This window comes from Procambarus clarkii, chromosome 40 (assembly GCF_040958095.1).
Source record: "Procambarus clarkii isolate CNS0578487 chromosome 40, FALCON_Pclarkii_2.0, whole genome shotgun sequence".
Lineage (NCBI taxonomy): Eukaryota > Metazoa > Arthropoda > Malacostraca > Decapoda > Cambaridae > Procambarus > Procambarus clarkii.
This window is the reverse complement of record NC_091189.1, coordinates 34444902-34462001: the sequence shown is the minus strand read 5'-3', so window position 1 is coordinate 34462001 and position 17100 is coordinate 34444902. Positions and strand designations below refer to the sequence as shown.

The window sequence follows — 17100 nt, the reverse complement described above, 5'->3', positions numbered from 1 at the left end:
TTCTCAGCCTACTATGCAAGGCCCGATTTGCCTAATAAGCCAAGTTTTCATGAATTAATGTTTTTTCGTCGACCTAACCTACCTAACCTAACCTAACCTAGCTTTTTTTGGCTACCTAACCTAACCTTACCTATATATATAGGTTAGGCTAGGTTAGGTAGGGTTGGTTAGGTTCGGTCATATATCTACGTTAATTTTAACTCCAATAAAAAAAAATTGACCTCATACATAGTGAAAAGGGTAGCTTTATCATTTCATAAGAAAAAAATTATAGTAAATATATTAATTCAGGAAAACTTGGCTTATTAGGCAAATCGGGCCTTGAATAGTAGGCTGAGAAGTGAGTTCTGGCTACTAGGTACGACATATATATATATATATATATATATATATATATATATATGTCGTACCTAGTAGCCAGAACGCACTTCTCAGCCTACTATGCAAGGCCCGATTTGCCTAATAAGCCTAGTTTTCATGAATTAATGTTTTTTCGACTACCTAACCTACCTAACCTAACCTAACCTAACGTTTTCGGCTACCTAACCTAACCTAACCTATAAAGATAGGTTAGGTTAGGTTAGGTAGGGTTGGTTAGGTTCGGTCATATATCTACGTTAATTTTAACTCCAATAAAAAAAAATTATCTCATACATAATGAAATGGGTAGCTTTATCATTTCATAAGAAAAAAATTAGAGGAAACATATTAATTCAGGAAAACTTGGCTTATTAGGCAAATCGGGCCTTGGATAGTAGTCCAAAAAGTGCGTTCTGGCTACTAGGTACGACATATATATATATATATATATATATATATATATATATATATATATATATATATATATATATATATATATATATATATATACATATATATACATATATATATATATGTCGTACCTAGTAGCCAGAACGCACTTCTCAGCCTACTATGCAAGGCCCGATTTGCCTAATAAGCCAAGTTTTCATGAATTAATTGTTTTTCGATTACCTAACCTAACCTAATTTTTTCGGCTACCTAACCTAACCTATAAAGATAGGTTAGGTTAGGTAGGGTTGGTTAGGTTCGGTCATATATCTACGTTAATTTTAACTCCATTAAAAAGAAATTGACCTCATACATAATGAAGTGGGAAGCTTTATCATTTCATAAGAAAAAAATTAGAGAAAATATATTAATTCAGGAAAATTTGGCTTATTAGGCAAATCGGGCCTTGCATAGCAGGCCGAATACGATGTTCTGGCTACTAGGTACAACATATATATATATATATATATATATATATATATATATATATATATATATATATATATATATATATATATATATATATATATATATATATATATAGGGGGTACCACCTCTGGTGCAATTATAGGGACCCACAGCCTCAGAGAAGGGAACACAGAGCATTCAGGGAAAAACTTGCCATTTAACTCTGAACACGTAAGAGTGTTCGCTTCTCCTACCACCCCCCCTTTTTTATGGTGTACACTTTATTATGCAAGGTTATACAGTTACATATCTGATTTTATTCAAAAAATGAACATTAAGAGGACACAAAAAAAATTTCGCTTCCTAGAGGCTGTAGATTTCCTCGGAATCCTCCAACGCCGGGCAGGAACCGAGGATATATATATATATATATATATATATATATATATATATATATATATATATATATATATATATATATATATATATATATATATATATATAAATATAAATATATATATATATATATATATATATATATATATATATATATATATATATATATATATATATATATATATAATATACATAATTGGGATCTAAATACTGAGCTATATACATGAGAAGTAAACTTCTTGATTATGGTATTACAATTTTTGCAGAAAAAATTAAATTTCAAAATGAATTTTATACATAAATTTGTATTATTACCATGGGATAGTGTTTTTCTTTATACTGATAACATTTTCACACAGTATGCATTGCAATACAAAAATAGATAACATAATAGTAAGCAAAAAAGTTCTCATACCATGATTTTATATTTTGAAAGAAAATCAAAATCTAAAAGATGAATATCTACAAATGCTTTTTGTGTTGCCAGTGAAAGGGAGCGGGCTCCCTTCCCTGTCCGTAGTCGTGGAGGGGTTGTTGGAGTGTGATGCTCCATGGGACATCTCTCTTTTTGAAGCCATATGCTCCTGCTGCTGTCTTTACTAATTTTGCTGGTATCTTTTGTCCTCTTCCTCATGCCTCATTTTTCCTCCCCACTTCTCCTTTCTGATTGTTTTTCCTGGCGACTTTTTGCCATTCTTGAGTATTCTTTCTAGGTGTCTTTTCCTGTTTTGGCTCCGGGTGTTTGAGAGGCGCACTCTCTCCAACCCGTCCTCCTAATAGGACGTCGCATTGTGACGTATACTTTACTTAAGGCGAAAAATCGTTTTACTAGAAACGGTAGCGTCTCGCGAAAATGACATACTGTCCCGTTTTCTGTTTTTCGGTCCTCTGGTAGGTTAGGATAAGGGCACATTAGTACGACAGTTTCCTGACGTTGGGAAACCTTGACGTTGGGAATACATTTCGGCTAATAATAATTGTATCAAAATCATCTTCGGGTTATATAGCCAGCTGTGTCCTTGTGAGATTTTTTTTCTTTGACAATTATCAAAATAATTAAGTCCTATTGATGTTACGTTAATCGTAACTACCTCGCAAGAGAGGCAGACCTTAAACACCAAGAGCTGCCAGTGGCAGATATTTAATCTTAAAGCCTAAGATCATAGGACCGCGGGAGCAAACCGCCAGGCGAAACCACTCGGGTAACACCTGTCACTTAGGTCGCTGGCTCCTCCTAGTTAACAAACTAATAAAGAGTAGCCGACGGATTCTCACTTCTTATTTATAGAAGTGTGGTGCTGTGCAATGGACTCGAGCTTCAGATACAGACTTGATATGAACATAAGCAGGCAAAGCGTTGCAGAACATAAAATATGGGGCAGTAATATTGGAAGGTTTGACGTAAACGACCGTTTTCTATAACAAACAATTTATTCACAAAAATAAACTAAAGCTACTACACAGAGACTTTACGTTACTTTACTGTCACTCTAGTGGCACATTCAAGAACAGCTAATCAACAGCCTGATGGACCCACGGTATCCTTATCTCGTCGTCGCTGACTGACTAATGACACTAACTGAACAAAGTGGTGCCCACTGGTGACGCAAGCTTGCAATCAATATTGTCACGGCTTCACGGTGATCAATACTATAATCACAAAACTTGACTGGCGCTCGCTGCCCTCAACGAGGTACCAAGTAACAAGGCGGTTAATCTAAGAATGATAAGCCCTTATAAAAAATCTTACGTTAACACTTGTCTCTCAGGACAATCAACAACAAAAGTTATTCTAATTGAATTTAAACAATTATGTTAACACACACACACGTGTCTCAACGACACTTAAATGGCAGCAATAACTCGTAAATCAATTAATTACATCAACTTGAAAGTCAAGCATTCGGTGAGTATTTTCCAATTAATTACTGAATACAACAGCCTATTAATTCAGACGAGTATTGATAAAGCCTACTGTCTCTCAACTGACATTTCACTTCCGGTCTTATGACAAGATTACCTTAACGAGGGTAGACTACTGTACCACACACAAGGTTACAAGACACTCCGTGTAAACAACAACATCAACACCTGGTGAATTCACTAAGCGGCGGTTATTAATTCTCTTTAATTAGCTACGAGTGCTTAATCACTCTGTCCGCAGACAGAATCTGATCAGTCCAACGAATTACAGCAGCTTAATTACAGCACAATTGACTCCGATCATAACAGACCGGTCAACCCCTTACGTTATTCAGCCAATTAACGATAGCTCGTTAAATCGTTAACACTACGTTAGTCTTCACTTGACAATTCCAATTTCCTTGACACAAGGGATTCGTCAATCACTAACTTCTGTTCTGGTATGTAGAAATCTCTGAACTTACTAATCACTTCACTCAGAACGTGCCTCACTCTTCAAAGTCTATTATCCCCTGTCCGGTCTTCATTATTTGCAAATTGAAGACACCTGAGGAGTATCTGAAACCTGTCTCGAGACACATATTTCCCGAACAAAGATGATGGCACAGTAACTCTTTGGTCAAATAATCTGTGATGACGTGTTTTACACAATGTTTTATCAACATACATAGTGCAAAAAATACATACATTTCACTTATTGAAGTTTTTTTCCAATGCTGTAATGGTGAGAAATCTTTTAACTTATGTTTAATGAGATGAGCCATGGTGTGGGAGTTTTCTTCTTTGCTTTCACGACTGCAATGCGTACATCGCCAATGTACATGTGGCAGACGCTTCACGAAACTGTCGGAATTAGCAGAATAGAAAAATACGAGAGCAACCGTACAGGGCCTGGGAGCAAGGTAGAGTTAGAGTCCTTGAGGGTCTCTTCTCAGACTAGCCTCACCTGGTCCTGCTCCACTTTGATCGTTGGAATCTCCTCAATGATTTAACACTATAAGGGACTCCTAGGGTCCTCATCACATTTATTGTTTAGTGAATTAGGCAACTCGGTGTTGAAGACACCTAGAGCTGAAGGCTTGAGTATTGAAGGCTTGAGTTGGCAGTATTCAGAAGTGGTTCAGCGGAAACACCGCATAAAGCTTAACAGTAGTTTATTTACTAACTTAACCACTAATACAAAGGGTGCTTGATTTACTTTAGATTGGCGTCAGGAAGGCTATGGGTGTATTAGCGAGACTCTTGACGTCTGGCTAACGACTCGTATCCACTCGTGGAGAAACACCTAACTTAACACAGTTGACAGCCAATCATTAACACGGCAACCTAACTGCCGGTAAGCAAAGGGATCACAAGAGTTCCAATCAAATACTCGGGTAATGATGATATGCAATAAACACAACTACACTGTCAATGGGACAGGCAATAACATGCACAATAATAATGTCACACAATACTAAATGTGTGGTGTATGTGAAGCTCACATTCACAGACGAGTGTAATGCCGTGATACCACACAGATAACCACGCATTCACCGTCGATTCACCTATAACTTGTGACAGGTATGAGAAGGGGAAAACTGTGGTTGATACCTCAGATCAACACAGACACAATAAAACAATGACAAGATCTTGTACTTACAGATACGGTACCTTTCCTTACTCACTCACTCAGACACATTTATGCAAGAACTCGTAGGTGGCCTGACAGCTGGTTTCGCTCCTAGACACGGAGGATACTCGCAGTAGGGCGTACAGACACACGCACACACTCTTGGCACTGGCGGTGAGTAAGGGTGGTGACGTCACGTGGTACAGTGAGGGCGGCGGCGGCTGGCGGCTGCAGGTTACATGGTACCATGCACTACACTGTACACTGTGGTACAGGCACACTGTGGTAAAGTCACACACAGATTACTTACGCGGCGGCACTGCCTTAGTTCACTGTAAGTCACTCACAACGATCTTTGTCACCAGGGGTTACCTGATACTAGTCTGTTTCGCTCTGGTGATTTGTCACTTTAGGCTTCTGAACAATATATTCACACTCGTGATTCTGGGCAAGTGTGGGGCATATCGCAAAGACGCTGAGTTAACTTGACGGTGAGGAATAGACGGTGTTCAGTCTATTGGCTGAATAGACAGAACAGGACACGTCCTCTGGGTAAGGTCTCCCTCACGTGAATACAAGGGCTGCCGGGCATCTCGTGGCACACAGCACAATAGAGTTACAATTTGACCAATAGCATTGCAGCAAATGAGTGGGAACCAATCATATTGACCGTTCGATGATCAGTAGCAGGTGTGACGTCATGAACACGTCACGACCACGTCATAGCTGTTATTCTCCATCGCGCCAGTTGAGGTTGACCTCAGGGTCACACTGTCACCTCGCAGAAGTCCCCTCTACTCTTCTCATAGTCCGCACCGGCTGATGTACTCACTGACCCTGGTGGCAAGTATGCTTAACTCCTTGTATCTATTTCCTGCCTGGACATACGGCGGCCTCCGTATTATGAAAGTGTTCCTGGTTAATTGGGCATTCTGGAGATACCCAAAATGCCAGGGCACTATCCAGGGTTAACAGAAATAGGACTTTGTGCACGAAGTCGGTGCACTGTGCACTGCAATGAGCCATTTCAGTCAGCTCTGGGAGAATCTTCGGAGACATACTCCCACACATGGGAATGTTCGTTTGGTGAATGAACATTCTCATGTTCGTTCCAGCCACTTATCAAAATATGCAGTATAAAAAGTCCATTTCACTCATGTCCTCACCAGCATCAGGGAAAGGCCTGTAATCCTAACATCTTTATTGTCAAAAGCAGGAACTTATGGAACAAAATCGTCATCATCATGCCACACAAGTACGCCTGGTGTTCTGCGAGATGAAACAGCGGCACCACAGCGAGGAATCATTACACAATGTGGACCAGAAGCTGAAGCCCGTCTATGCATAGTGTGGGCTCGAACTGAAGATGCGGTAAAATCATGTGATCATAAGGGTCTTTGTTCCTCATTGTCTTCATGTGGTGCCATGTGGCAGCACTTGGCTGGACGAGACGCTGACGGGACAAAACATCGCTTGGTAACACCACTGGCACTAGCGACAGGCGTGGTACTGTGCTCTGATTCAACTTCACTAAAACCAGAAAAAGAGCCACCTTCCCCTGACTCGTCACCCAAAATATCCTCATACTCTAAATAAGTGCAAGAACTGTGTGGTCGTGAGTGAACTGGTGCAGACACTCGGCGATGAGGCACTGCTGAATGTGTAGGACTCACCATGAGAGCAAGCTGTATCTCAATCTCACTCTCCGTGCTATTATCATCAAACTCCTGTGCATAGTCTCTATCGGTGTCAGTCATCAATATCACTTTCCTCACCATCAGAAAATAATTCACTATTTATTTGATCTTGAGTCAATAATAGCATGGAGCATACCCTGGAGGCTTTTAGTCGTGGGCTCGCCATAGTGAATGATAACTGAAGCCTCCCACAGGTTCATGGTCAAGCTGGATTTTTTTCAAAATGGCGGCTGTTTACTATAGCCCATGGGCAGTGTATGGGTGCCCCTCCCTACCCCGCTGGTCGTTTAAATTTTGTGTGGTACTCCAAAGCATCATATGATGTCTTGCGCAATCTGTCGACAGTTACTCAAAACATCATATGATGCTTTGTGCAGTTTAAGGGTTAATAAGACATCTAGGAAGGGTAGTTTGTCATCTGACTCCCATTCAACTCTTTACTTGATGCTGTGCACTAGAGCATTCAGCCTCTCAAAGAACTGAGAGAAAGGCCTAAAGCTATCCCTCCAACATGTAAATATGTCATCAATACAGTTGTACCATATCAAGTCTTGGGGTTTGATCTGAAAGAGGACGCATGTCTCATAGTATGCCATGTATGCGTTAGCCTTTTATCTCTAGTGTTATCTATCAATACAACAACAATCACTTACTGCATCCCCTGTCATTTCCTCCCTTCTCCCCCATCAACTTCCACTCTCCCCCAACATCACCCTCCCTCTCAACTTTATATCTGTCTCAGAAAATGTAATACTGCACACCACATCTTCATTACAAGCTTGTTTCATTACTGTAAACTTCAATTCTGACACCCGTCCTCATCACTCTAATCATCTTTAAATACTGACTTCATCTTTATATCCATTATCACTACCCAGGCACCACTAGGTTGCCATCTATAACCTTCCCTCTCCTTCACCTTCCTTACCCTTCACCTACTTTCTTACCCTTCACCACCTTCCCTACTCTTCCTCACCATCTCTCTCCTTCACTACCTTCCTTAAACTTCACCATCTTCCTGACACTTTACTAACTTCCCAGCTATTCACCTTCCCTTCACAAGGGGAAGGTAATTTGCCATCGCTTCCTTTGCTCTTCAGAGGTCCAATTTATGTTCGTCCTTTGGAAAATTTTGCCCACTATATCAATATTATTATCTAAGAAATCAGTATTTCTATATCATATCTATATCTTACATCAGTCACATCAGATTCATTGTATTGTGTTACATATCAACTAGATTCTACATGACAACGCCACCATGATCACCTACAGTATGTTATTGGGCCAATAAGCGTCTACAGGATTTTGTGCATGATTTCTCAAGGATCTAGAAGGTTCGAGAAGAACATAATTAAAAAATACTAAACATCAATCGATTTCTGGTGAAGACTGACTTAATCCTTAATAAGAACTAATTGTACTATTAAGTACTACCAATATTCTTTAAATCCTATATTAGTTTATCTTATACTTTATCACTATAATCTGTCTAGACAATAAAAATTCTCAATAAATATTAATTGAAGGTGTGTGTTTGCATATTTTGCTGAGAGAGCATGGCAGCAGAAGATGGGGCGAGAAGCACCCACAACCGGTCGATGCCAGTTCCCAGTGTATCACCAGTGACAGCTCCCTAGACACTCAGAGAGTTCTTGGACTATATACATACATCTAATCTAGGAAATCTATCATGATAACATATATCCAGAGTAGTGAGGCCTAGTTCATGTACTAAGGCACTCGGCATGCCTCCACCACCACCACCACCCCCACCACATCATCTTAATCTTATCCTACAGCAACTGCTACAAATGAATTATCCAGCTAAGCTGCTATCTTACTATAAAAATACACTGCCTATCTCTTTAATAGAGATGATACAATCTGACCACTTGTCAGTCCTGATAAGTATTGAATGTTATTTGTAGTGTGTTGATTGGCCAAATGCATGATATGGTAACCTTAATTTATCCAGTAAGTCTGTTTGTCGTTAAGCTGAGAGGCAATGCCATAATTTTCAGTAAGTTTCCTTAAATCTTTTAGTAACTGAATCTGTTACTTTATGCTTGAATTTACTCAATGCCTTAATCTTTTCATGTAAATTTGAATATATCTGTATATATAAATTCTTATTCATCAAATAATTAATTTTTATAAAAATTTTCATTAATTTTTCATATTAGTATATCATATTGTATATAATATCTAGTCTGCATATTTGCATATATATCATACTTGTATAATACAACTTCTTGTGTTTATTAGTATAATAGATTATTGGCTGCTGCAATAAATTTATAGCTAGGCTAGACTGTATATTGTTCAAATCCTTGATCTAGAACAGAACCAGTGTTCAGTCATAGAACTGAGTTTTATAGTCTTATTAGCTTGTATTTTATACAAAGATGTGTTGAAATGCCTGCAGGAAGATTGTGGGTCTCCAATCAATTCCATTCACCCTTAAGGACCTGCCTGCCCCCTATAGCCCACTGTCCTTCTTAGGGGAGTAAAGGAGTAGGATTTACAACCCTAGCTAAGAACTTTCAGTTGTATTATTTTAACATAGAGTAATTTTAATTTAGTAAAGAACAAGTCCTAAGTACTTTTCCTTATAAATCCTGGTATTTCCCCCACACGTCCCATTCCCAAGACCATTCACCCAGCAAAGTAAGGTGATGCTATCCTCGAGCATCTTCCCTCCAGTCTTGGACAGACACATATCTTATCTCATAGATTACACACACACACACACAGACAGACACTGACACACACACACACACAGAACCTGTTGATTGACGGTTGAGAGGCGGGACCAAAGAGCCTGAACTCAACCCCTTCAAACACAACTAGGTGAGTACAACTATATGAGTACACACTCGTAGCTGATGTGTGGAAAAAGGCTAACATAGTTCCAATCTACAAACGTGGAAGCAGGGAAGACCCCCTTAATTATAGACCTGTATCATTGACAAGTGTAATAGGCAAAATATTGGAAAAAATAATTAAAACTAAATGGGTAGAACACCTGGAGAGAAATGATATAATATCAGACAGACAGTATGGTTTTCGATCTGGAAGATCCTGTGTATCGAATTTACTCAGTTTCTATGATCGAGCAACAGAGATATTACAAGAAAGAGATGGTTGGGTTGACTGCATCTATCTGGACCAAAAAAAAAAGGCTTTCGACAGAGTTCCACATAAGAGGTTGTTCTGGAAACTGGAAAATATTGGAGGGGTGACAGGTAAGCATCTAACATGGATGAAAAAATTTCTGACTGATAGAAAAATGAGGGCAGTGATCAGAGGCAATGTATCGGACAGGAGAAATGTCACAAGTGGAGTACCACAGGGTTCAGTTCTTGCACCAGTGATGTTTATTGTCTACATAAATGATCTACCAGTTGGTATACAGAATTATATGAACATGTTTGCTGATGATGCTAAGATAATAGGAAGGATAAGAAACTTACATGATTGTCGTGCTCTTCAAGATGACCTGGACAAAATATGTATATGGAGCACCACTTGGCAAATGGAATTTAATGGTAATAAATGCCATGTTATGGAATGTGGAATAGGAGAACATAGACCCCACACAACCTATATATTATGTGAGAAATCTTTAAAGAATTCTGATAAAGAAAGAGATCTAGGGGTGGTTCTAGATAGAAAACTATCACCTGAGGACCACATAAAGAATATTGTGCGAGGAGCCTATGCCACGCTTTCTAACTTCAGAATTGCTTTTAAATACATGGATGGCGATATACTAAAGAAATTGTTCACGACTTTTGTTAGGCTGAAGCTAGAATATGCAGCGGTTGTGTGGTGCCCATATCTTAAGAAGCACATCAACAAACTGGAAAAGGTGCAAAGACACGCTACTAAGTGGCTCCCAGAACTGAAGGGCAAGAGCTACGAGGAGAGGTTAGAGGCATTAAATATGCCAAAACTAGGAGACAGAAGAAAAAGAGGTGATATGATCACTACATACAAAATAGTAACAAGAATTGATCAAATCGATGGGGAAGATTTCCTGAGACCTGGAACTTTAAGAACAAGAGGTCATAGATTTAAACTAGCTAAACACAGATGCCGAAGAAATATAAGAAAATTCACTTTCGCAAACAGAGTGGTAGACGGTTAGGTGAAAGTTAGGTGAAAAGGTGGTGGAGGCCAAGACCGTCAGTAGTTTCAAAACGTTATATGACAGAGTGCTGGGACGACGGGACACCGCGTAGCTCTCATCCTGTAACTACACTTAGGTAATTACACACACACACACACACACACACACACACACACACACACACACACACACACACACACACACACACTTCTAAGAGCTAAACTCTTGGAAGTGGCAACAAGGAATTTTCTGAGCCAGCATGTCAAGGAACCCACAAGAGTGAGAGGCAATGATGAACCAGCTAGACTCGACTTGATATTGACCCTGAATGAGTCAGAAAAAAGGGAAGTCAAAGTTGAAGCCCCCATAGGAATGAGTGACCACATTGTACTGACCTTTGAGTACTTGGTGGAGGTAGGGATAACCTATCCAAGGATGGAAGTGGAGGGGAAAAGACTGAATTACCGAAGAGGAAAATATGACGAGATGAGGAACTTCCTCAGGGGAATACCATGGGAAACAGAACTTAGAGACAAGAATGTGCAGGTCATGATGGATTTTGTCACTCAAAAGTGCCAGGAAGCTGCAGACAGGTTTATCCCCGTCCAAAAGGAGAAAAACGAAAAACAACAGAAAAGCCCATGGTTCAACCAGGAATCAACCCGTTCTCGCAAATTTAATAAGTCAATATTGACTTATTAAATATGTGCATAGGTGACATACTTAACATAATAGATACCCTTAAAAAGATTCATAGAAAACACCGACCTTACCTAACCTACTTAGTATGTTAAGATAAGCATCTTATTGCTTCGTAATTACAATTATTACCTAACCTATAATAGGTATAGGTTAAGTAATAATTGTAATTATGAAGCAATAAGATGCTTATCTTAAGATACTAACAAGGTTAGGTAAGGATGGTGTTTTCTATGAATCTTTTTAAGGGTATCTATTATGTTTAGTATATCACCTATACACGTAGTTAATAAGTCAATATTGACTTTACGAATTTGCGAGAACGGGTTGCAGGAATGTATGGTAGCGAAACAACTGAGTAAAAGAACATGGAGAAACTACAGAAATAACAGAACACCAGAGAGCAGGGAGAGATACCAGAGGGCCAGAAATGAGTACATCAGAGTGAGGAGGAAAGCAGAGAGACAGTTTGAAAATGACATCGCGAGTAAAGCCAAGACCCAACCAAAGCTGCTCCACAGCCACATCAGGAGGAAAACAGCAGTGAAGGAACAAGTGATGAAGCTGCGGAAAGGGGAGAACAGATACACAGAGAATGACAAGGAGGTGTGTGAAGAACTCAACAAGAGATTCCAGGAGGTCTTCACAATAGAACAAGGAGAAGCCTCTGCACTAAATGAGGAGGCGGCAAACCAAGCAACTTGGAGGAATTTGACCTCACCAGTGATGAGGTCAAAAGGTGTCTGCTAGAGCTGGATGTGACAAAGGCTGTTGGGCCTGATAGAATCTCACCATGGATACTAAAGGAAGGTGCAGAAGCACTAAGTGTGCCACTCTCTATGGTGTATAACAGGTCAATGGAAACAGGAGACTTACCAGAAAGTTGGAAGACAGCTAACGTGGTCCCAATATACAAAAAGGGTGACAGGCAAGAGGCACTGAATTAGAGACCAGTTTCCTTAACTTGTATACCATGCAAGATGATGGAGAAGATCGTGAGGAAAAGGCTCGTAGAGCATCTGGAGGGAAATAACTTTGTAACGCACCACCAACATGGGTTCAGAGATTGTGAATCGTGCCTCACAGGTTTAATAAAATTTTAAGACCAGGCAACGAAAATTAGGCAGGAAAGAGAAGGGTGGGCCGACTGCATTTTCCTGGATTGCCAAAAAGCCTTTGACACAGTACCCCATAAAAGGCTGTTAAAAAAGTTGGAGCAACAGGCAGGAGTAAAAGTGAAGGTGCTCCAGTGGATAAGGGAGTACTTAAGCAACAGGAAACAGCGAGTAACGGTGAGGGGGGAGACATCAGAGTGGCGAGATGTCACCAGCGGAGTCCCACAGGGCTCAGTACTTGGACCCATCCTGTTTCTAACAATATGTGAACGATCTCCCAGAGGGTATAGACTCATTCCTCTCGATGTTTGCTGATGATGCAAAAATTATGAGAAGAATCAAGACGGATGAAGATAGACAGAGACTACAGGATGACCTGGATAAACTGGAGGAATGGTCTAGAAAATGGCTGCTAAAGTTTAACTCGGGAAAGTGTAAGGTGATGAAATTAGGCGAAGGAAGCAGGAGGCTGAACACAAGGTATCATCTGGGAGAGGAAATCCTGCAAGAGTCAAATAGAGAGAAGGATCTGGAGGTTGATATCACACCGAACCTGTCCCCAGAGGCCCACATCAAAAGAATATCATCAACGGCATATGCTAGACTGGCCAACATAAGAACTGCCTTCAGAAACTTGTGTAAGGAATCTTTCAGAACCCTGTATACCACTTATGTAAGACCAATCCTGGAGTATGCAGCTCCAGCCTGGAGTCCATACCTAGTTAAACACAAGACAAATATGAGAAGATTCAGCGGTATGCCACCAGGCTCGTCCCGGAACTGAGAGGATTGAGCTACGGGGAAAGGCTAAAGGAGCTGAACCTCACATTCCTGGAAAACAGAAGAGTAAGGGGAGACATGATAACCACCTACAAAATTCTCAGGGGAATTGACAGGGTGGACAAAGACAAACTCTTCAGCACGGGTGGGACACGAACAAGGGGACACAGGTGGAAACTTAGTACCCAGATGAGCCACAGAGACGTTAGAAAGAATTTTTTCAGTGTCAGAGTAGTTAATAAATGGAATGCACTAGGAAGTGATGTGGTGGAGGCTGACTCCATACACAGTTTCAAATGTAGATATGATAGAGCCCAGTAGGCTCAGGAATCTGTACACCAGTTGATTGACAGTTGAGAGGCGGGACCAAATAGCCAAAGCTCAACCCCCGCAAGCACAATTAGGTGAGTACACACACACACACACACACACACACACACACACACACACACACACACACACACACACACACACACACACACAATTCACCATTTATCATTCAGGGAGGGTATATTTTGCCTGACTGCCTTAATAGAATTCTACGACCAGGTGACAAAGATTAAGCAAGAAAGAGAAGGATGGGCGGATTGCATTTTCTTGGATTGTCGGAAAGCTTTTGACACAGTACCGCATAAAAGCTGGAACATAAGCTGGAGAGACAGGCAAGTGTAGCTGGTAAGGTGTTCCAGTGGATAAGGGAGTACCTAAGCAATAGGAAGCAGAGAGTTACAGTGAGGGGTGAGAACTCGGATTGGCGTGAAGTCACCAGTGGAGTCCCACAGGGCTCTGTACTCGTTCATATCTTGTTTCTGATATATGTAAATGATCTCCCGGAGGATATAGATTCATTTCTCTCAATGTTTGCTGACGATGCCAAAATTATGAGAAGGATTAAGACAGAGGAGGACTGCTTGAGGCTTCAAGAAGACCTAGACAAGCTGAAGGAGTGGTCCAACAAATGGTTGCTAGAGTTTAACCCAAGCAAATGTAATGTAATGAAGATAGGCGTAGGGAGCAGTAGGCCAGATACTAGGTATCATCTGGGAGATGAAATTCTTCATGAGTCAGAGAGGGAAAAAGACTTGGGGGTTGACATCACACCAGACCTACAAATCCAGTTACACAGACCTAAGGTCTGTGTAACTGGATTTGTATCCCTCTCACAGTCAGTCTTTTGTCTTTGTTTCTGTCATCCTCATGCCCTTTCCAAGTGCTATATAGTCAAACTGGTTTCTGCTTTCATCTCATACCATTCCTGATTCATGGATTCAACGATAACTCACCAAGTTTGAATATATTGTTATATTTTTATTGGGAAATAGTACCTTTTCTGTTGTTGCATCAACACCTCATGTCTAATTACCTGGCCACTCCACATGTGGTTACCACCAACCACTAATTTGTTGTTATCAAGACAGAAACCGCCTGATGGCAGCACCTGGTTTGCCTGACACAGGAGCTTGTTGAGCAGCACAGTCGCCCTCTGGTGACCCACCTGAAGCTCCTCCTGTGGACACCAATATACGAGTAAATAAGTATATATTGACCTGAAAACAACATGTTGTATATCTGCTTAACGTAAACCATTACATTAACAACCAATTTACATATAAACACACACACACACACACACACACACACACACACACACACACAATTCACCATTTATCATTCAGGGAGAGTTGGCACGCTCCACTAGCCAACTGCTGGAAAGGAAAAGATCAGTGGTTGCTGTGGGTATTAGGGAACAGGAAGGAACCAATAGGACAGAGTGGAATGACAAGGACAAAGCAGCAGTGAATGAAGTACTAAAGGCACTAGACATGGAAGGGGCAGAGCATAGCATTGAGAAGGTTTTAAGGCTAGGCCGGTACAACAAAGACCGAGACCGAATGATAAAGATAGTGTTTGCAAACGAGAACACAAAGGAGAGGATCCTATCAAGGAAGAGCTTTCTGAAAAACGTGGGAAAATTAAAAAATGTATTCCTCCAGCGAGACATGACAAGGGAGGAGAGAGCCGTGGCGGCAGAAGCAAGGAAGAGGCGCAGGGCGAGAGGGGAAAACCAGGAAGTCACAGCTCCCAACACAACACCCCCAGAGGCGAGGGGGGAACCCACAACCAGCTACCCAGTAACACCAGAAGGGAGGACAACCCCGCCTCCCTCCTCTGCATAGAAAACCCCCCTACCCCAAACCCTCCCTGCTCCCACTCAAAAGTTCAGCCAAATCTCCCTCCCCCCACACCCAATCCCCACCCTTCTACCCCTCCCCTCCTCCCGAGTCCTCCCTCCCCCCTTTTCCTTCCCGTCCTCCCTCCCCTTTCACCCCATACCCTCCCTGTCCCTCCCCCTTCACTGGATCCCCCGCCCCTCATTCCAGTATCCTCTGAGATCCTGTTACCCACCTCACAGGTCCTCACACCCATGGAACAGCCTCCCCCACCAGCAGAACACTCACCAAGGAGGCGATTTGAGAAGGGACAGAAGAAAGTGAGCCTCAAAGCGATGTACACTAACATAGATGGAATTACAAATAAAGCAAATGAGCTTGGAGAACTGGTACTAGAGGAAAACCCAGACATAATAGCCCTCACAGAAACAAAGATCACGAAAACAATAACAAATGCAGTGTTTCCACAGGACTATTATGTTATGCGGAAAGAGAGGGAAGGAAGAGGTGGGGGTGGTGTAGCTCTGCTGGTAAGAAAAGGCTGGGATTTTGAGGAGATGGATATTCAGGGCTGTGAAGGTTTCAGTGACTACATAGCAGGTACTGTAACAAATGGAGGGAAAAAAATTATAGTCGCAGTCATATATAATCCACCACCAAATGACAGAAGACCTAGACAGGAATATGATAGAAACAACATGGCCACCATTAACATAATAGAAAGAGCAGCTTCTGTTGCTAGCAGGAATGGATCTGGACTACTAATTATGGGAGACTTCAACCATGGGAAGATAGATTGGAAGAACAGAGACCCGCATGGAGGACCAGAAACATGGAGAGCTAAGCTGCTGGACGTGGCAACAAGAAACTTTCTAAGCCAGCATACCAAAGAGCCAACAAGAATGAGAGGAGAAGATGAACCAGCAATGCTTGATTTGATATTTACCCTAAATGAATGGGATATAAGGGAAGTTAAGATGGAAGCGCCCTTGGGAATGAGTGACCACAGTGTATTGAACTTTGAGTACCTGGTAGAGCTAGGACTTATCTCCCCCCAAAAAGAACTAGGAATCAAAAGGCTGGCATACCGAAAGGGGAATTATGAACAGATGAGAAGTTTCCTAAGTGAAATACCTTGGGACACAGACCTCAGAGACAAGTCTGTACAGGGTATGATGGACTATGTTACCCAAAAGTATCAGGAGGCAGTAAACAGGTTCATCCCGGCCCAAAGGGAAAAATCCGAGAAGCAACAAAAGAATCCATGGTATAATAGGGCATGTATGGAAGCGAAGAAACTGAACAAAAAGGCGTGGAGGAACTTCCGGAATAACAGAACACCAGAAAGCAGGGA

The 17100-nt window shown here is 41.2% G+C and overlaps 1 protein-coding gene across 2 annotated transcripts in view; it reads right to left on the bottom strand.

The window, feature by feature from the left end:
* LOC123758112 (uncharacterized) overlaps window positions 1-17100 on the bottom strand; it is a 135738-nt gene that overhangs the window by 26565 nt on the left and 92073 nt on the right. The window contains exon 3 of one of the 2 annotated variants that reach the window (XM_045742296.2): window positions 14939-15082. The exons of the other annotated variant lie outside the window; for it this stretch is intronic. Within the exon in view, the coding sequence (XP_045598252.1) occupies window positions 14939-15082 (144 nt within the window). The remainder of the gene's footprint in view (window positions 1-14938; window positions 15083-17100) is intronic. 2 annotated transcript variants of the gene reach the window in all.